Source organism: Stegodyphus dumicola, chromosome 1 (assembly GCF_044657685.1).
Source record: "Stegodyphus dumicola isolate Sdum_Otavi_A_Nest chromosome 1, ASM4465768v1".
Classification (NCBI taxonomy): Eukaryota; Metazoa; Arthropoda; class Arachnida; order Araneae; family Eresidae; genus Stegodyphus; species Stegodyphus dumicola.
Window position 1 is genome coordinate 267,875,681 of NC_140768.1, and position 16,763 is coordinate 267,892,443.

General features: G+C 30.9%; 2 protein-coding genes across 3 annotated transcripts in view; one reads left to right on the forward strand and one right to left on the reverse strand.

The window, feature by feature from the left end:
* The window catches only part of LOC118189675 (cilia- and flagella-associated protein 299-like), a 70,676-nt gene extending 60,029 nt beyond the window's left edge, over window positions 1-10,647 (reverse strand). The window contains exon 1 of one of the 2 annotated variants that reach the window (XM_085811914.1): window positions 10,498-10,647. The gene's annotated coding sequence lies outside the window, so the exon portion shown is untranslated. Of the gene's footprint in view, window positions 1-7,820; window positions 7,992-10,497 lie in introns of those variants that run through there. The other variant, XM_085811909.1, reaches the window with a different exon arrangement.
* An 808-nt stretch (window positions 10,648-11,455) lies between these two features.
* The window catches only part of LOC118195891 (uncharacterized), a 28,179-nt gene continuing 22,871 nt past the window's right edge, over window positions 11,456-16,763 (forward strand). Inside the window, exon 1 of the mRNA XM_085806646.1 lies at window positions 11,456-12,769. Within this exon, the coding sequence (XP_085662772.1) occupies window positions 12,502-12,769 (268 nt within the window). The 5' untranslated portion in view covers window positions 11,456-12,501. The remainder of the gene's footprint in view (window positions 12,770-16,763) is intronic.

Genomic DNA, 16,763 nt, shown 5'->3' on the forward strand with positions numbered 1-16,763 from the left:
CCTTGGGATGGCCCGTATACAGTCCTAAAAAGGCTTAATGACGTCGTGGTTCGGATTCGTAAGTCTTCGAACTCTAAACCTAAAGTCGTTCATTACGACAGGTTAGCTCATTACTATGGCCATAGTACGTAATGTAAATAATTGTAAATAGTATCAGACCATGGTCCTTTTTGTTTATAAATGTGTATTTAGTATTTGATTTGCATTTAGTATTTGATTTGTATTTAGTATTTGTTTTCTATTTAGTATTTGATAGCATTTGATTTGTTTTATGTATTGCATTTATTGTTCATGTTGTTTATTATAGTAATGTAATGCTTATTAATGCATTTATGCCACAGATGTAAGTTTAGCTTCCTGTCCAGGGATTGTACTGCCCGGACGTGTAGTCCTTGGGAAGGGGGCAGTGTTACGAATTTGGTATTTAAAAAGCTAATGTTAGTTCAATTATAAATTAAATGGTTTTATTTCTCGCGCAGTGCAGCGCGTGACGAATATTAAAAGAAAGCTAAGCCGGAAAAATTAAAAATACAAGAGCGCGTGCGTTAAATAAATAAATATCTCTTTTTGATTTCGAGAAAGTACTGGAAAATTCTAGCGCGTGATTTTAAAATCTTATAAAAGGAGGAAAACATCTCAGTTTGTAGTAGTTGCTTAGTTTGTTGTTGTTTAGAAAACTGTCGTTGTTGATTATAGCGAATTCGCGGATTAGCGTTCTTTAGCTGTTTTGAATTACGTTCTATTGTACATTTAAGTAGTTAAAAGATAACTACTGTGAGATATTGTGATACTGCATGATAATTTGAGAAAATTTAAGCATTTCTGTTGTGATAATAATAAATTTTTGTTCATTTTTCATCGGACTTGTGCATTCATTTCATAACGAACCCGTACGCACGCAACAATATTTTACTTACTTTTATCGTTATACTGCTCAGAAATTTTTTTAAGTTTATGCAAACAATTTTTAGATTTAGAACAATTTTTAGAACAACACAAGATTTTTTGCAATCTGGGGGTGTACCTCTCTCGAAACTCAATCCCCGCCGTTCCGGAAGATATGATGTCACAAACAAAGAGACAGGGCACGTAGAGATTTTAATCATATAGATTACGACTATGTAATGGTATTTTAAACTTAGATAAACTTAGAACTATTAAGAGTCACTATTTAATAAATTGTTTTTGTAAAAATACATTAAGAAATTTCTATGAAAAAGTGAAATACAAAAGAGAGCGGAATTCATTAAACATTGACACTTGAATTCATTAAATATTGAATAAACTAATGACATAAATTTAAAATTCAATTAACTGCTGCTCTAGGTAAAAGTAGTTTCTGTTTCTTTTCAGATTTTTAATATTTGTATTTAATTTTTGATTTCTTATTAAAAAGTTATTAGTTATTTTAAAAAGTCTAAAATAACGCTTAAAATATTTCACCCTTTCACACTCTCACAGATCACTACATATTGCAATGGCGAAGGTATGCCTGAAGTGTATTAAATCTAGAAACACAAATCTGAATCTGTCTCCGATATCATCGAGATACGTTTTACAAGTGTGTCATTTTTAGTATTATATTTTTGGGTATAATGTTTCAGAACTAAGTTCATGAGTGTTACAAACAAAGCACATAACCTGACACCGCTAAAAATAACTTACTATGTTTCTGAGGAGGGCGAACAATTTAAATATTTGAGTACAGCTATAAATAATAATAATAATGATATAAATATTGAAACAATAACCGAATTAACATGGCTAACAGATGCTATTTTGGATTACGAAACCAATTTAAATCAAAATACTTGAGCAATAAAACTAAAATTTGGTTCTATAAGACCTCAGTAGGACCTAAAGTGTTGTATGGAAGTAAGTACTGACAATGAATAAAGCAGAGGAGGATAGAATAATGACATTTGAACAAAAGATTTTGATAATTTTTGAAGCAGTAAGGGAAAATGGAGTGTGAAGAATAAGATGTAACTTTTAACTACAACATAATTTAGAGGACCAAATTTAATAAAAGTTATTTTAAAGCCTCTCATTTAAAATGGCTACGCCATATATGCAGTTATGGCGATGAAACCCCAGTAAAGAAACTGAAATTCTGAAACTCAAAGAGAAATAGAGAGGAAGACCACGAACGAGGTGGCTCGAAAATGTGGAAAAGTCGTTAAAGAACGTTGGTGTCAATAGGCGAAGGACTGTAGCGTTGGATGGGTCAAGACGGCAGAAGCTGACTGAGACAGCCTTGGCCGGAAATTAGCTGTATCGCAGTTTTGTTTTCTACCGTATTTTATATTGCGAAAGTTAATTTAGTACTGGGATATTTTATCCGTGTTTTCTTTCCTATCAGGATACTTTGTAAAATACTTTCCCTTATTTTGGTTTTCCCCAACATTTCTTTTCGTTATGCTTTTCGCTTTGTTTTCACTAGTAGCATTATTTTCGAAAAGAGATAGTTTAGAAATTTTGTTCTGCTATTAACATCATAGTTTGTAGACATATTAGGTTAATTGGAAGCAGGCAAGATGAAAAATTAGCAACGCCTTCCCCGGGAATCGAACCGCAGAACTGTCAATTACGCGCAAGGTGTGCTGACCACTACACCATAACGCTCGCTGAGACGGCAGGAGAAATACCTTATATACTCCCCTTTTTAGAGGGCGACTGGGGTTTTTTAGGGGACCCAATCGCCCAAATCCTGAGAGAGAAGAATCATCATCCAACACCCTTTTAGTTCGGGCGCCACTGTAGAGACATTAGGTAATTTTTGAAAGCAGACGAGATGAAATATTCGCAGACGCCTTCGCCGGGAATCGAACCACCGACCTCTGAAATACCGGCCCAGTGTGCAGACCACTACACCACGAAGGCTCGCTAAGAAGGCGGGAGAAATACCTTATAAGTTAAGCGAATAAATGCTTTCTATAATGAAAATGTTGAAATTTTAACAGGAAAGCAGGGTAGTACATTTGAAGATACTTTGCGCGTTTGTCTTTCTGCTGCAAATCTTAGTTTAGCAAAATAGCGTGGAAGACACTAAGCACACATTGTAGAATCTCCTTGCATGATTTAGAATCATATTCCACAGACCCTAGCTGAAAAGACCGAGTAGCGAATTCTCGCCATGTCTTGGAAGAACAGATGACTGCAGGAGAAAGTTTAAACAAACTTTTTATTTGAACTTAACAAAAATTGCATTCATTCGATGCTAACATTTTATCACAACTTGTGGCTAAGCTAAGTAACTCGAACAGAAAACAAAAATGTGAAATTCCAATAAAGTAAGATGGGCTACACGACTGGCTCCTTATTTAGCTACAACCGCTAAATCGGCTGCACACAGCAAAGCCGAACCTAGAATATCAATATAATCTCAAGAGAGTGGCTAAGCACCAACTATCAGGTACAAAGCTACTTCAAAAACGCGGCATCAATTCGAAACTAACTCTCCTACTACTACTCTTAAAATCGCTGCTGAAATACTGATTCCGAACTCTCTTAGATTTGCATACTACGTCATTAAAATTTACATTCTGGCAGGAAACTGCAATCATAAGGGAAAGGAAAGTTTCTGTAATTAAAAATAATTCGTTAGAATAAAATAAAGTCTTTACAACACTTCTTCAAATGAATGTATGAACGTTAATGTACCAATAACCATTAAACCTTTGCATATCGAAAGATAGCGTATCTTCTTTTAATAAGTACATGTCTCCAACAGAAAAATGTTGAAAATAATTTATTTAAAGTACTAGAATGAAAGCAAAATAACTTTCTTAGAGAATATCGAATTTTCAAATTTCATAGACGGTCGGTTGTAAAGTTCATATGAAAATAATACTAAAATCAAGCATGTTAAATTTAAAAAAAGAATTCAGAGCACCCCAGCTGTATCTGAAGCAAAGTTATTCTTTTATTTGTAGTAATGAAAAATCTTACAACTATAAAAAAGTTTTAAAAAAAGGTGTAAAAAATTCATATAGTCGTTTCATACGTATGAAAATAAAGAGATTAAAAGAAAAAAATATCTGAAACTGAAGCATTAGATTATTGCTCTTTAGTTAAATAAACCCTACAGTCTGAAGTATATATATGTATATATTTTTAATTTAATCTTTTAAATGTATGAAAAGATTCCATTTCTGGTTGCCTTCTTATACAATTTTCACTGACCCTGTCAACCGACAGTTCAGGCTTTTAGTACCAAACCTATTCATCTAGACAGGCACCATATTATCTGTCTGAAATTTATTTGACTTCTTAAACGAACTGTTGAAATGGTGCGAAAAGAAATTCAGTATAAAAAAATTTTGTCAGAAATTATATTCCTTCTCCAGGAACCGAGATAGGAAAAGTTTGTAATTATATTTTTTTCTGGCTTTGTTGATACTAAGCTTATCAGGACTGGTGAATAAACTGTTTACAAATCCACATAATCACATAATAGTATTTAGCTTCACCGACAGGAGTTCCTTGTTGGGAGCAGTATGTCAATCATCTGACACATAAGTTGATACTCTCACCAAAAAAGTTTTCTAAGAAGAACATTGTGATTAAAGAATCTAATCAGATACTTTGTTCTTTTAAAACTGGTGAATTTTTTCTCCTCGTTGGTTGCATAATGATTGAATATTCCTGAGTAACTACAGTTTGAAAGTAGTTTTCATACTATATTAACATGACACATCAATTGCAAGAAAGAATATTTTTTTACATATTTCATACTTAATGTTAGCAAATTGTATTCCAGGTTCGAAAATTTGATTCTATTTAAATAAAACATTAAACATTCAAAAATTGCAATTGCATTAAAAATGAGTTTTTTGCCTTAATAATCATGAGTATTGCAATACCAATGCAGTTCCTTTCTGTATAAAGTTAAATATTGGATAACATTCTCACTGCAATAAAAAGTTCTAATTTATTTGAAGTACGCAGACATTTTGAGATTATTCGTCATCCCGAACGTTGTGTGCAAGTATGCACCTAATTCAGTAAAACTGCTACAAAGCTGAATAATACTTTTGTATACTTCTGATCAAAAGATGCAGCATACCTTTCCTGATACCAGTTAAAACCGCCACGGCCAAAACTAGTTTCTGCCATAAAAGCGGCAGTACCTGTCAGAAAATCATGAAATAACTGAAGACTAATTAAAATATTGTAAACAAAATTAAACAAGTTAAATTACTGTGTTTACAATATTCAGAGGCTACATAACAGTAACTAAAGGTTACATATAACAATTCAAACTCAATTTTACCCTTTCTACGAAGTAGTTTCTAGTAGAAGACAAATCTGGTTCTGGTTTCAAAGCTCAAAGACTTTTTCAAAGAATTTATTGTGAATAAATGAAAAACTATGGAATATGTTTTCAAGCTCAGTAGACAAAACCACCCCTGTTCAAACAATATTACAAAAATCTTCATTTGCAATTGTTTTCTTTGAACTAGACCACCATGTAGAAGATGAAACATTTAGAGAGATTTCATTAAGTGTAAGAAAAATGAGTCAATTATTTCGAAAACCCATTAAGGTAAGGCACAACATTTTCCGTTTAGATCAAGAAATAACATTCTAATACATCCTTGTTGCTAAATTGACAGTTTTGGTGAAGCATATAAGCTAGCATATTGTTGCGTGCGTACGGGTTCGTTACGAAATGAATGCACAAGTCCGATGAAAAATGAACAAAAATTTATTATTATCACAACAAAAAATGTTTAAATTTTCTCAAATTATCATGCAGTATTACAATATTTCACAGTAGTTATCTTTTAACTACTCAAATGTCCAATAGAACGTAATTCAAAACAGCTAAAGAACGCTAATCCGCGAATTCGCTACAATCAACAAGAGCAGTTTTCTAAACAACAACAAACTAAGCAACTACTACAAACTGAGGTGTTTTCCTCCTTTTATAAGATTTTAAAATCACGCGCTAGAATTTTCCAGTACTTTCTCGAAATCAAAAAGAGATATTTATTTATTTAATGCACGCGCTCTTGCATTTTCAATTTTCCGGCTTACCTTTCTTTTAATATTCGTCACGCGCTGCACTGCGCGATAATTAAAACCATTTAATTTATAATTGAACTAACATTAGCTTTTTAAATACCAAATTCGTAACAATATGATAGTGAATTATTGTATATAAATTGACAGTTATTCACATACTAATTAGGAAGTCAAACAACAAAAATCAGCGTTATATTTTCAAAATTTTCACAGGACTACTTTCGATGGTTTTACCGAACCACCATCCTCAGCTGCAAAACCGGAAAAAAAAATGTGTCTTAATTATTGTGTCTTAATTAAAGTCTTAGTTATTGACATATTTAGCCAATCGGAAACGGATCGATTTTGTGATCTACCTGAAGTCACTAAGAACAATAAGCGGTTTTAATGTCAATAAAAAACCCTCCATGGAAGTATCTTTCCATTTAAGAAATGGTCTTCACTTGCTTTATCATAATCAATTAATCAATTATTTATGTTTCAGTCTATATGTGTAATACACTACATATATTTAAATGCTCGACATTTTTTCATTAATTGTTTTATTTAAATGTGTTAAGGCTTTATAATATTTCTGCGCTATGAAAGTAAATGTACATGTTCAAATACTTGTTTATGAACATGTTCCGTATGTACAGACATCACGAAAAAATCCAGTTTGAATCCATTTTACACTCCGTTTTGGAATAGAGTCCTGTATTCTATCCATGCGTATAGACGCCACGCAAAAAAAAAATAATCTATTTTAACTATTTTTTTACGTGACATCTGTGCACACATTTTTCTGGAACGGTTAAAATGGGTATTTCCGTTGAAATCTGATAACTGAAATTTTTCGTGATTACGATACTTCCTTTACTTCGTACCTGAATGTAATAACAAAACTGCTTTTATAAACTTAGTACTGTGTATTCTATAAATTAAATCATAATAATTTGGAATAACTTATTTTCTCGAAGTGAAAATTGAGGATATCGTTTAAAATATTGCATAATGGTGTTTCATTATATATTCAGAAAGTATTTTAAATACTCTTTAATGAAAAGTAATCTTAAAAAGCTACTGAAATGCATGCAGAGCACATTTCAATTCATGCCAACTAAATTTTATAAAACAGAAAACTTAATTTTGGTTTTTATATATCTTTATTATTTTTGTGATTGGTCGTCTATGTTCTATCCCTTTTAAAGTTGTTTTTCAACTTCATGAAAGTATTTACACCTCCATAAAATTCTTAAATATTTTCAATATCCTTAAATTCTTAGTAGCGAAATCACTATGTCAATGTGTTTTCTAAATTTACGGATTTCGTAATTCTTAGGAAGAGCGAAATAATTTTTCATTCAGCAACATTCAAATTTCGCTCAAAACAGGATAGTTTACTTATGAACCCGTTCCTTTATTTGGCATTAAAATGGACACTCTAAAGCAGAAATATACCAAAGAGTACTATTTGCTAAATTTTTATCCCATTTTTCTTTTAAATTATGGTATAAATTTTTTATCAAAGTATTCAGTAGTTTTCTCAGTACTTAAACTCAGAATTAAGCATTCATAAAAATTTTATTTCAGTGACATAATCTATTAAAAATATCTATCGCATTTACTGCATGTGATTTTATCCACTTTTTATCCCAACGCGCCTTGTGATTTATTTTTTAATATTTTGTCTTAGCGAACTGAACTTGCAGTTTTATACCTTTGGCTTTTCATATTTTCCTTTCATGAATTAAACTATATACAAGCATTAGAATCCATATCCTTTTTAAAAGTATACAAAAAGGGCTTACCAATACAAATTCCAGATTTCACGAAAATTCTTCACATTAGATACGCTATCAAAAGCAAAGATGAATTCGAAGATTGATGATATTGATCACAATTGCGGCATTGCCACTCACATTTCAATTTATTAAACAGCGTATCATTAACCGAAGAGATTAAAAATAATTGACGTATTAAAAGATTGAATTAATGCAAATGCTGTTTGTCACAAATAGCCTAATAACTAATATCTAAGAATAACTGAAAGTCAACGTTTTAATAAAGTTTTAAATTTTGATCTGTCGATCTTTTTATTCTTTCATGAAAAGATCACTAAACTGAAAACAAAATGGCGCAAAAAATCAATTACTTGTGGCTAATCTTGTGGATACTTTTATGTAGCTTTTATATAATAATAATTCAATGGCAACAGAACTGGTAATAAAATATCTCTCTTTTAAACGGCCATTTTAATTATTTACAAATATTACTAGTTTTACAAATGCCTCGTATAAAACGAAGTAAAATAAAAGAAGAAAGTAAAATAAAAGAAGAATTAGAAGGAAAGTAAAATAAAATCATAGTTATGATGACAAAGCCATCTATAAAGGTAATTAGAATTGTCGATGTTTTATAGTGAGGCAAAGACACCCTTTTATATATCAACTTTAAGTCAACTTTATTAAATATAACATAATGACACTTCGAAGAGAAAACTGAACTGCCGTGTCTTTTCGCCACTCTGCGAATAAAGATTTAATTTTATATTTTTGTAATTTTTATATGAACTGCTAATATACGATAGTCACTTCTAATACTCAAACTGATACGCCTGGTGCGGTTCTAATAATTATTTTTAACACTCAAACTTCATGCGTTGTTTCCATAGCAACTTAGCATTTCATAACATTTCATCTTATTTGGCTGTTTCATTTCCATAGTCACATCTTCCCACAGCAACACCACAGAATGAAGCCAGATCTAATTGATTAATAAAATTTAAATTATTAGCCCAAAGGGGCAATTTGCCCATATATAAATTGCTATTAATTTCGTTTTAGCATTTTGCAGCGGTTCACTATAAATGTTGGTTCACTTTTCAAATTGTTGTCAGCAAATATGAAAGCATTGCATTATATTTAAAGAAATTAAGTAATGAAGAATCTGCATGAATGTATGTACTTTCTTCGCATTGTGAAAAAACAACGGTGCCTAGAGACATCAAATTTTGAATAACGTAGTCCTCCATTCGAATATGGGAATCTGGAGGTCCAAATTTGGAATTTGTTTTATCATCTATTTCATAATTTGCCAAACATTAAAGATTTTTTTATTAGCAAACGCAACGATTTCAAAGCGGTCAGTCGCAACACTGTACAAAAAATGAAACATTTCTATCTCCAGCACGCGAGATAGTGTGCGGAAATTCTAAAGATATGCTCTTTTAAATATTTCGTGATATTGCTGTTGAATTGGATTTTATTTGGTGTAAGTGCGAAAAGCATGATATTTCATAAATAAAGATATCACAGAAAACGTTAAAAAACCGCTTAAGTAACACACAAAATGTTAAAAAATCGCCCCTTTGAGCGTAATATAAAATCTGAAAGCTTTCAAATTTCCTTTGTTTCATTTTTTAATTCTATCTAACAGCGAAAGCGATATTCATATTTTCAAACTGCCAACAATTTGATGAAACACAAAACGTGAAACTGAATTCGTGAAACGTGAAATCTCATATCTGAAATATAGCTATTAATCAGATTTTAGATATGTCTTACAAAATCACTTGCAATTCAGCTAAATCAGTATCAGCTACTACATTTTAGTCTAAATAAAAAACTTCAGTAATTTTCAGAAGTTTAATTCTTATAATGTTCCATTTTAATATCATTATTATTCAATAAAATAATTCCATTGGAAAATCCATCTAGCGAGAAAAATTAAGAACATTACAGTCATTTTTTAAATTTCAAATGTAAAACTTCCTTTTCCGGTGCTTCCATTAATATAAAAACTCTGATGTGTACACCACATGACTTATTAAATATTAAATTAAACGCATTTTTCCTTGCATTTCATTTAAACTTACTGGATTGAATTAAATCTACTTTGTCGACTTCGAATTTCAAAAAACTCGCTTCAAGGTGCACTGGCTCTTGTCTAGATGCACCTATGTACCAAATTTCGTAGCCGTGGGTCTATTAGCTTACGCGCAGCGCGAACGAAAGACACACACACAGAGAGAGACTCTTTCTTTTATTATATGTAGAGGTTGCTTTATTACTTTGCAGCTTTAGCGCAAATTATGAGCTTTTTAATTTACTCATAATTACTTTTATGCATGTACATGTTGAGCAATAATTATTCTTCATCTCGAGCAAAGTAATCAAATAATCAAATTATACAGATGCTAGTAAAATTTATTATAAGTTAAAATGAAAATTTAGTTTCAAGAAAATCGAAACAATCAAAACAAACAATCGAAACAAACAAAAAAAAAAAAAGCCATATATGAATAAACCAGATGTAAACAACATACCACTTTCAATTTAAAACCCAAATAAAGCATGAAAAAAAAATTTTTTTTAATTAAAATTTTATGTCACTGTTTTAAAACTGAATTATACACTGAAAAACTTAATATTTAAAAAGACTTTTGTTATTATTTTTGTATTTAATATTATTCTTTCGTTTATTTACCTTATAAGGTATTTCTCCCACTTTCCTAGCGTGCCTTCGTGGTATAGTAATTCTGCACGCTGGGCCGGTATTCCAGAGGTCCGTGGTTCGATTGCCGGCGAAGGCGGTTGCTATTTTTCATCTTTCCTGCTCACAAAAATATACCTAATGTCTCTACAGTGGCGCCCGAACTAAAAGGGTGTTGGATGAGGATTCTCCACACCCAGGATTTGGCGACTGGTTCCCCTAAAAACCAAAGTCGCTTTTTAAAAAGAATAGTATATAAGGTATTTTTCCCATTTTCTTAGTGTGCCTTCGTGGTGTAGTGGTTCTGCACGCTGGGCCGGTATTCCAGAGGTCCGTGGTTCGATTCCCGGCGAAGGCGGTTGCTATTTTTCCTCTTTCCTACTTACAAAAATATATCTAATGTCTTTACAATCTTACAAATTATGCAATATATCCATAATTATATTCAAACACACCCACACAAGCATGCTATATTATTCGAGGCATAATATAGCATGCTTGTGTGACATGCTGTGTGGCAAATCGATATCTGCTAACAATAGATTTATAGTTTGTTTCCTAGCTTACGAAACATCTTTTTCATAGAATCGCAGCTTTAAAAAGAGAGAATCTGACTTTCTAATATTAAGATAGTTGCTATCCTCCTGTACTTGATGTACGTATTCAACTTGTCATATTTGTTTCAACACCTTATTTTAAAGATAATGCATCGGAATCGTATCGTCTTTCGGACCACACAGATACAACGAGACGGACTACCATTTTTCTTCCTTTTATTTTAGTTTTTATCCTTCCGTTCAGCTACTTAATCTAAATAGGACAGAGAGAGGTCATAGGGTTTCGCAATATGACCTTCCAAATTAAAGTGACCTTCGATCCATTGCTTCAAAATTTTAATTATATTGAGAAGCCATTAGTCGCAATTGATCTATTTCACTTTTATTTCGTGATAAAAAATGTCTCGCCTTGATTTGGCGAAAGTTTTACATTAGATACGGCGCCAAGCCGGCGATGCTTTTACGAAACGAGATCCAAACTTGTTCTTTTGATGGCTAGCATCAGCATCTGCGAACTAGTATCTGATATCCAGTCTCTCAGTTACAGCGGCAAATTTTCTACCACCTTTCATTTTTCGAAAGTGAGAAAGAAAAGAATTTTGCGCACGTCGAGAGGAGTGCAATCATCTCTCTGAAAATCGAGCGATTGTTTTCCTTGATCTTGGAAGCAATTTGAGACCTAAGTATTGTTTGAAATCTAGAGACGACATCTTAAATTTTTAGAGTAAATAGTATGAATGGAATCTGCAAAAGCTATGAATGGAGTATGCCTAATAATTAGTTCCCTACTGAACAGGCAAATCTATGGACTAATTTGTCGGTTTAACCAGCAGTTTTATCTTTGAAAGACAAATTGAAAGAGAGAAAAAATATATGTATGTTTACATTGACTGGTTTATTCTAAATTCATCAAAAAGACATGACTACACTTCTTAAAGTCAGTTACAAAGAGTTTGGTTAGCTATCAAATTATTTCTTGTTTACTTAATTTGATTTGTGATAGTAAAAGTTTCTATTAAAATAACTGGTACTTCATTTCAAAATCTGAACCTTACTCGTTTCCGATTTAAGTTAAAGTAATTATTCAGTGACAGAATTCAGCAAAACTGTTTAATGTGAGATAAATTTGACAACTGCATAGCATCTGAACATATGAATAGTATTTTAATATGCAAGATGTTCCTTTGAAATGGATTTCCTACTATCGAATTCATCGTTCAAAATATATTATAGGCTATTTTGTAGAAAATTTTTAAAAACACACCACATCATCCGTTTTTTTAAGTAATTGGAAATTTGGGCATTAAATCTAAATGGCTGCTGTGTATAGTTCTGCAACATACGGCAAACTGATCACCGTACACAGAAGAATGATCATCTCCGTTGGAGGTTTCAGCGCATCAGTACATACTAAAACATTCATTCCATAGCTTCCATCACTATGGCCAAAATCCGATGGACTATTGGATTATACCTCACAATCATTATGTTTTTGTGTGGTGCTCAGGGCAGTTCAAATGGTCGTAGGGAGGACCATATCGAAGATTCTGTACGGAGATTGCTTGGTGTAAAATCCAGTGTCGAGAGGAACATTCCGAGGAAAATTCCATCTCTTCCTCCAAGATATGCGATGGATTTATACGAAAGGTACAGATCGGGTCATACGCCTATGCAAGGCAATACAGTTCGTAGCATACTTCCTATGACAGGTAATTTTTGGAACATATTTGCATAATGTTTTATGTTTCAATGATTTACATAATTCGCAAAAATACAAAGCATCAAAATATTTATTGTCGAAATTTCAAATTAATGTCTGTCTCTTGAAATTCATCTATTTAAAAAATTTTTAAATTAAATTTTTTTAAAAAAATTTCAACTTTAAATAAAATCATTTTGTGCTTTTATATTCTTCTCGTTTCCGATAAGAAAGAAATTGAATATTTTTACATTAGTTTGTTTACAAAATGTACCGGATTTTTTTTATTTGTTTTAGATTTTCTCACAACTCAAAATTATGACCATGTGTCGGGATTTCTTTCTTCTCCTTCTCACTTGCACTTAATATGCTTACATCTTGCATTGGAATAGGGTTTTCACGTTAAATAATACTTTCGACAACATCTTTTCACTAATAACGTCCACGTTCTGTTTTCCGTTATACATTCCTCCTTCTGTCTATGGGTATCACATCCTTTATGCAATACCAGTAACTGAAGCAAATTATTTTTTCTTTTGTCAGTGAAATGAGTATCTATGTTTTCTTATCCTGTTTAAGCAACGTCGTTTCAAAATAGAATTGAGTAAAGCTACAGTATTATCTATATAATTCTTCTACGCATTTTAAATTGAGCTAATTCTACAATTATTGAAAATAAATCAATGAGTTTCTCAGCGTTTAAAGACTGTTACGTAAGCGACAGCAACAGAATTATTTTTTAAGTCACAATTTTATTTTTTTAATGGCCAGATTTTAGCACATCTAACGTTCTTCTTTTATCTTCTTTAGATAAGATGCATTTCTTTTGCTTACGCTTACCTTTACTGTTGTTTAGTCTAAATGGTTCTCTGTTGTTTAGTCTAAATGAGTAAATATACTAAATAAATATCTTTCAAGATGAAAAATAGATTTCAAGAAACAAAAGGTTTTTACACTGGCTTATTTTATTTTTTTAAAGTTATTTTTGCCTTATAATTAAGGAATCCAAATATAAGACTTTTTCCCTTATATTTTACTTGAAATGAAGGTTAAGAGTAAAGAACATCACTTGTTACCCTTACTTTTATATATAAATGTAACTAAACGAAATTATTTTTACAAATGATGACAACTTTTCTTCCGGACAAACTCGCATCGTTAAGAAAGTAAGTTACATGATTCACATGAGATAATTTAGGTATATAATTTGTTTCCTCCGTATGCTTGATCATACAGTATATAAAAAGAACAAAACAGGCGATGTTAATTTCATAGGTAAAAACCTACTGAAATATTTATCAAGAAATCCGCATTATATGTATAAATGCTTTAAGTTGTGCTTAAAGCATTTTCATCATTTATGTGATATTTATCATTTATGTTTCCTAAGCCTTTAATGAATCTTGAAAATTTTTATTAATGTTACATGAATATGAAATTTGATTTGGAAATCTTTTTTAAAAAGACTGATTGCTGCTGAGGATAAATTTTACCACCAATAAATATATTTCTTTTGAGTTTCGACTTTGATCAACTTTTAGTTTGAAGTTTTGGAACAAATTAATCTAATTCTGCTAAGAAAAAAGCCAAAAGTAATAGAATATAACTTCACAAATTTTAACGCTAAAATTCAGGAATACTTATCTGAAGCCAAAGAATGAAAAAGATAAATTACCCTAAGAAGAATTTAGAGACAAAAGCATGAAAAACAAGAATTCAGAGAAATTAAAGAAAGCTGTAAAAGCTTTATTATTTATTTTTATTTCATCTTATTTTATTTAAATAACTGTTTTGCAGTAAAAATGTCTTTATTTTCTGATATAAAATGCAAAATACATTTTGTCTTATAAAATTAAGTAACGAAATTATTTTTCATGTACCTAAACGCACGATCTGTGTCAAATAAAAAAACACTATTATGCTTATTTTAGCTGCCGTAGGCTCTAATAGTAAATAAATAATCTTTCTTTTTCTTTTTATAATATAAGAAAACTGGCTGCAGTAACGTTGTTCAGACAATTTGTTGTCTGGAGAACTTGAAATTAGCTTCGCCGCATTTATTTAATCTGTTCCTGGAGAGAAATTCTTGCTATCGCTTAACAACAGCAAACAAAAATTAGGGCTTTTATACAGTATAAGCTATTTATTTTCATAAATGTTTAGAGGCAACATATATGGTGAATAGCATAAACCCATTAGTGTAATATTCGGATAATGCTATTTTTAAACGTGTACTGTATGGCATTATCTTTTTTGCATTACTTAAGTCAATCAAAAAAAATAAAAATTTGCTAATAAATTAAAAACAAAATTAATTTTTGAAAAATATATTAAACTAAGTTATTCTAATAATTATGTTTCTGTATGTCTAAAATATGGATAATTAGAGTTGTATTAATATTAGATAATAAGCATGAATAACAAAATAATAAGGTTTCGAAAACTTGAGATAAGCTAGATGCAAGTAGTATATGCCACAAAAATTACTGTATTACCAAGAAAAATATAAAAATAAGGCTATAAACATCAGACATGACAAATCCATAAGAGCCACAAAACGACATCCAGTAAAATGGAGAAAATTATAAAAACCGTTAAATGATTGTCAATGTTTATGTTACTTTGATTAATATGTAACTTTAATAAAACTAAGCATTTTTTTCTTTGGAGCTCAGCTAAATACAGAAAGATGTATTTGTACAATTTTAAGGCAGTAATTACAGCTACAAAATTAGAAGTTGAACAGTTTACGCGATTTAGGCCCAAAACTGCTGCCGATAAAAGTCTATATATATTTATGAGAAAAATTACTGTAAATTTTTATAGCAATGTATTACAATTACTTTACAGTAGCAAACTTTTCCATTTAGAGATCAATTTAGATATCTATATAATATCAAATGAAAAATATTGCTATATATTCTCCGTTTCAAAATATATTTTTATGCAATCAGACATGTTCTGTCTTATGTCTGCTGCATATAATAAGTGCGTAGCTATTGTATGGCATACAATGCATGAAAATTAGTACATTTGAGTATTAAAATATTTAAAATCATCTATTTCTTTTCAGTCATCACTAAAAATGACACAATATTGCAGATAATAAAATTCCAATTTAAGTATATATTTTGCCTGCATTATTTCATATTATTCAGACAGAGCAAAGCTTTTCAGAAAATGATTCACATAAAGTTATGTCACATTAGGAATAATGTAATAAGAAATAATTATAGTTTTAATTTGTGCAAATAATGCACATTCCTTGCTTTACTTGTATGATGTCTTAGTGCTAGTCACTAAATTTAGAGAATTTAGTTTTAGTATGGAATTAATTTTTAGAAGTAATTATTTTTATCCCAGAAGGGCTGTTAGTCTCGAAACTCCATTTTGCGTCGAATCACTTTTCAAATTGTTGTCACCAAATATTACCGCCCTGCATTATATTTAAAGAAACTAAATAATGAAGAATCGATATGAATATATATATGTTTCTAAAATTGTGAAAAAACAACGGTACCTAGAGTTATCAAATTTTGATTAACATAGTCCTCTACCCAAACATGGGCACCTGGAAGCCCGAATTTGCTATCTGGAATTTGTTTTACTGTTTGTTTCATATTTTGTAAAACTTTGACGAGTTTTCAATTAAACAACTCAACAATTTCAAAGCGAGCACTGGTAACACTGTAGGGAATAAAACATTTTTATCTCCACTAAATTCTAAAGATATACTGTTTTTAAATATATATAGCCCAATGCGGCGTTAGCCGAAATGCTCTCGAAACATGCATGTGTCTGTAAAGGAAAAAACTCCCGTTTGCGCGTATTATAAAACCTGCTTTCAAGTTTTTTTATCTTAATAAATAATTTTCTTCTTTAAATATACATTGCAATTTTTGCAAAATTATATTGTATCCAATCCCGTGAACTCCGAAAACTGTCGTTTAGTGAAGTAAGTTCAAGACTGCAGAATAATGCTCTAAATCCAGAACCAGATTTAG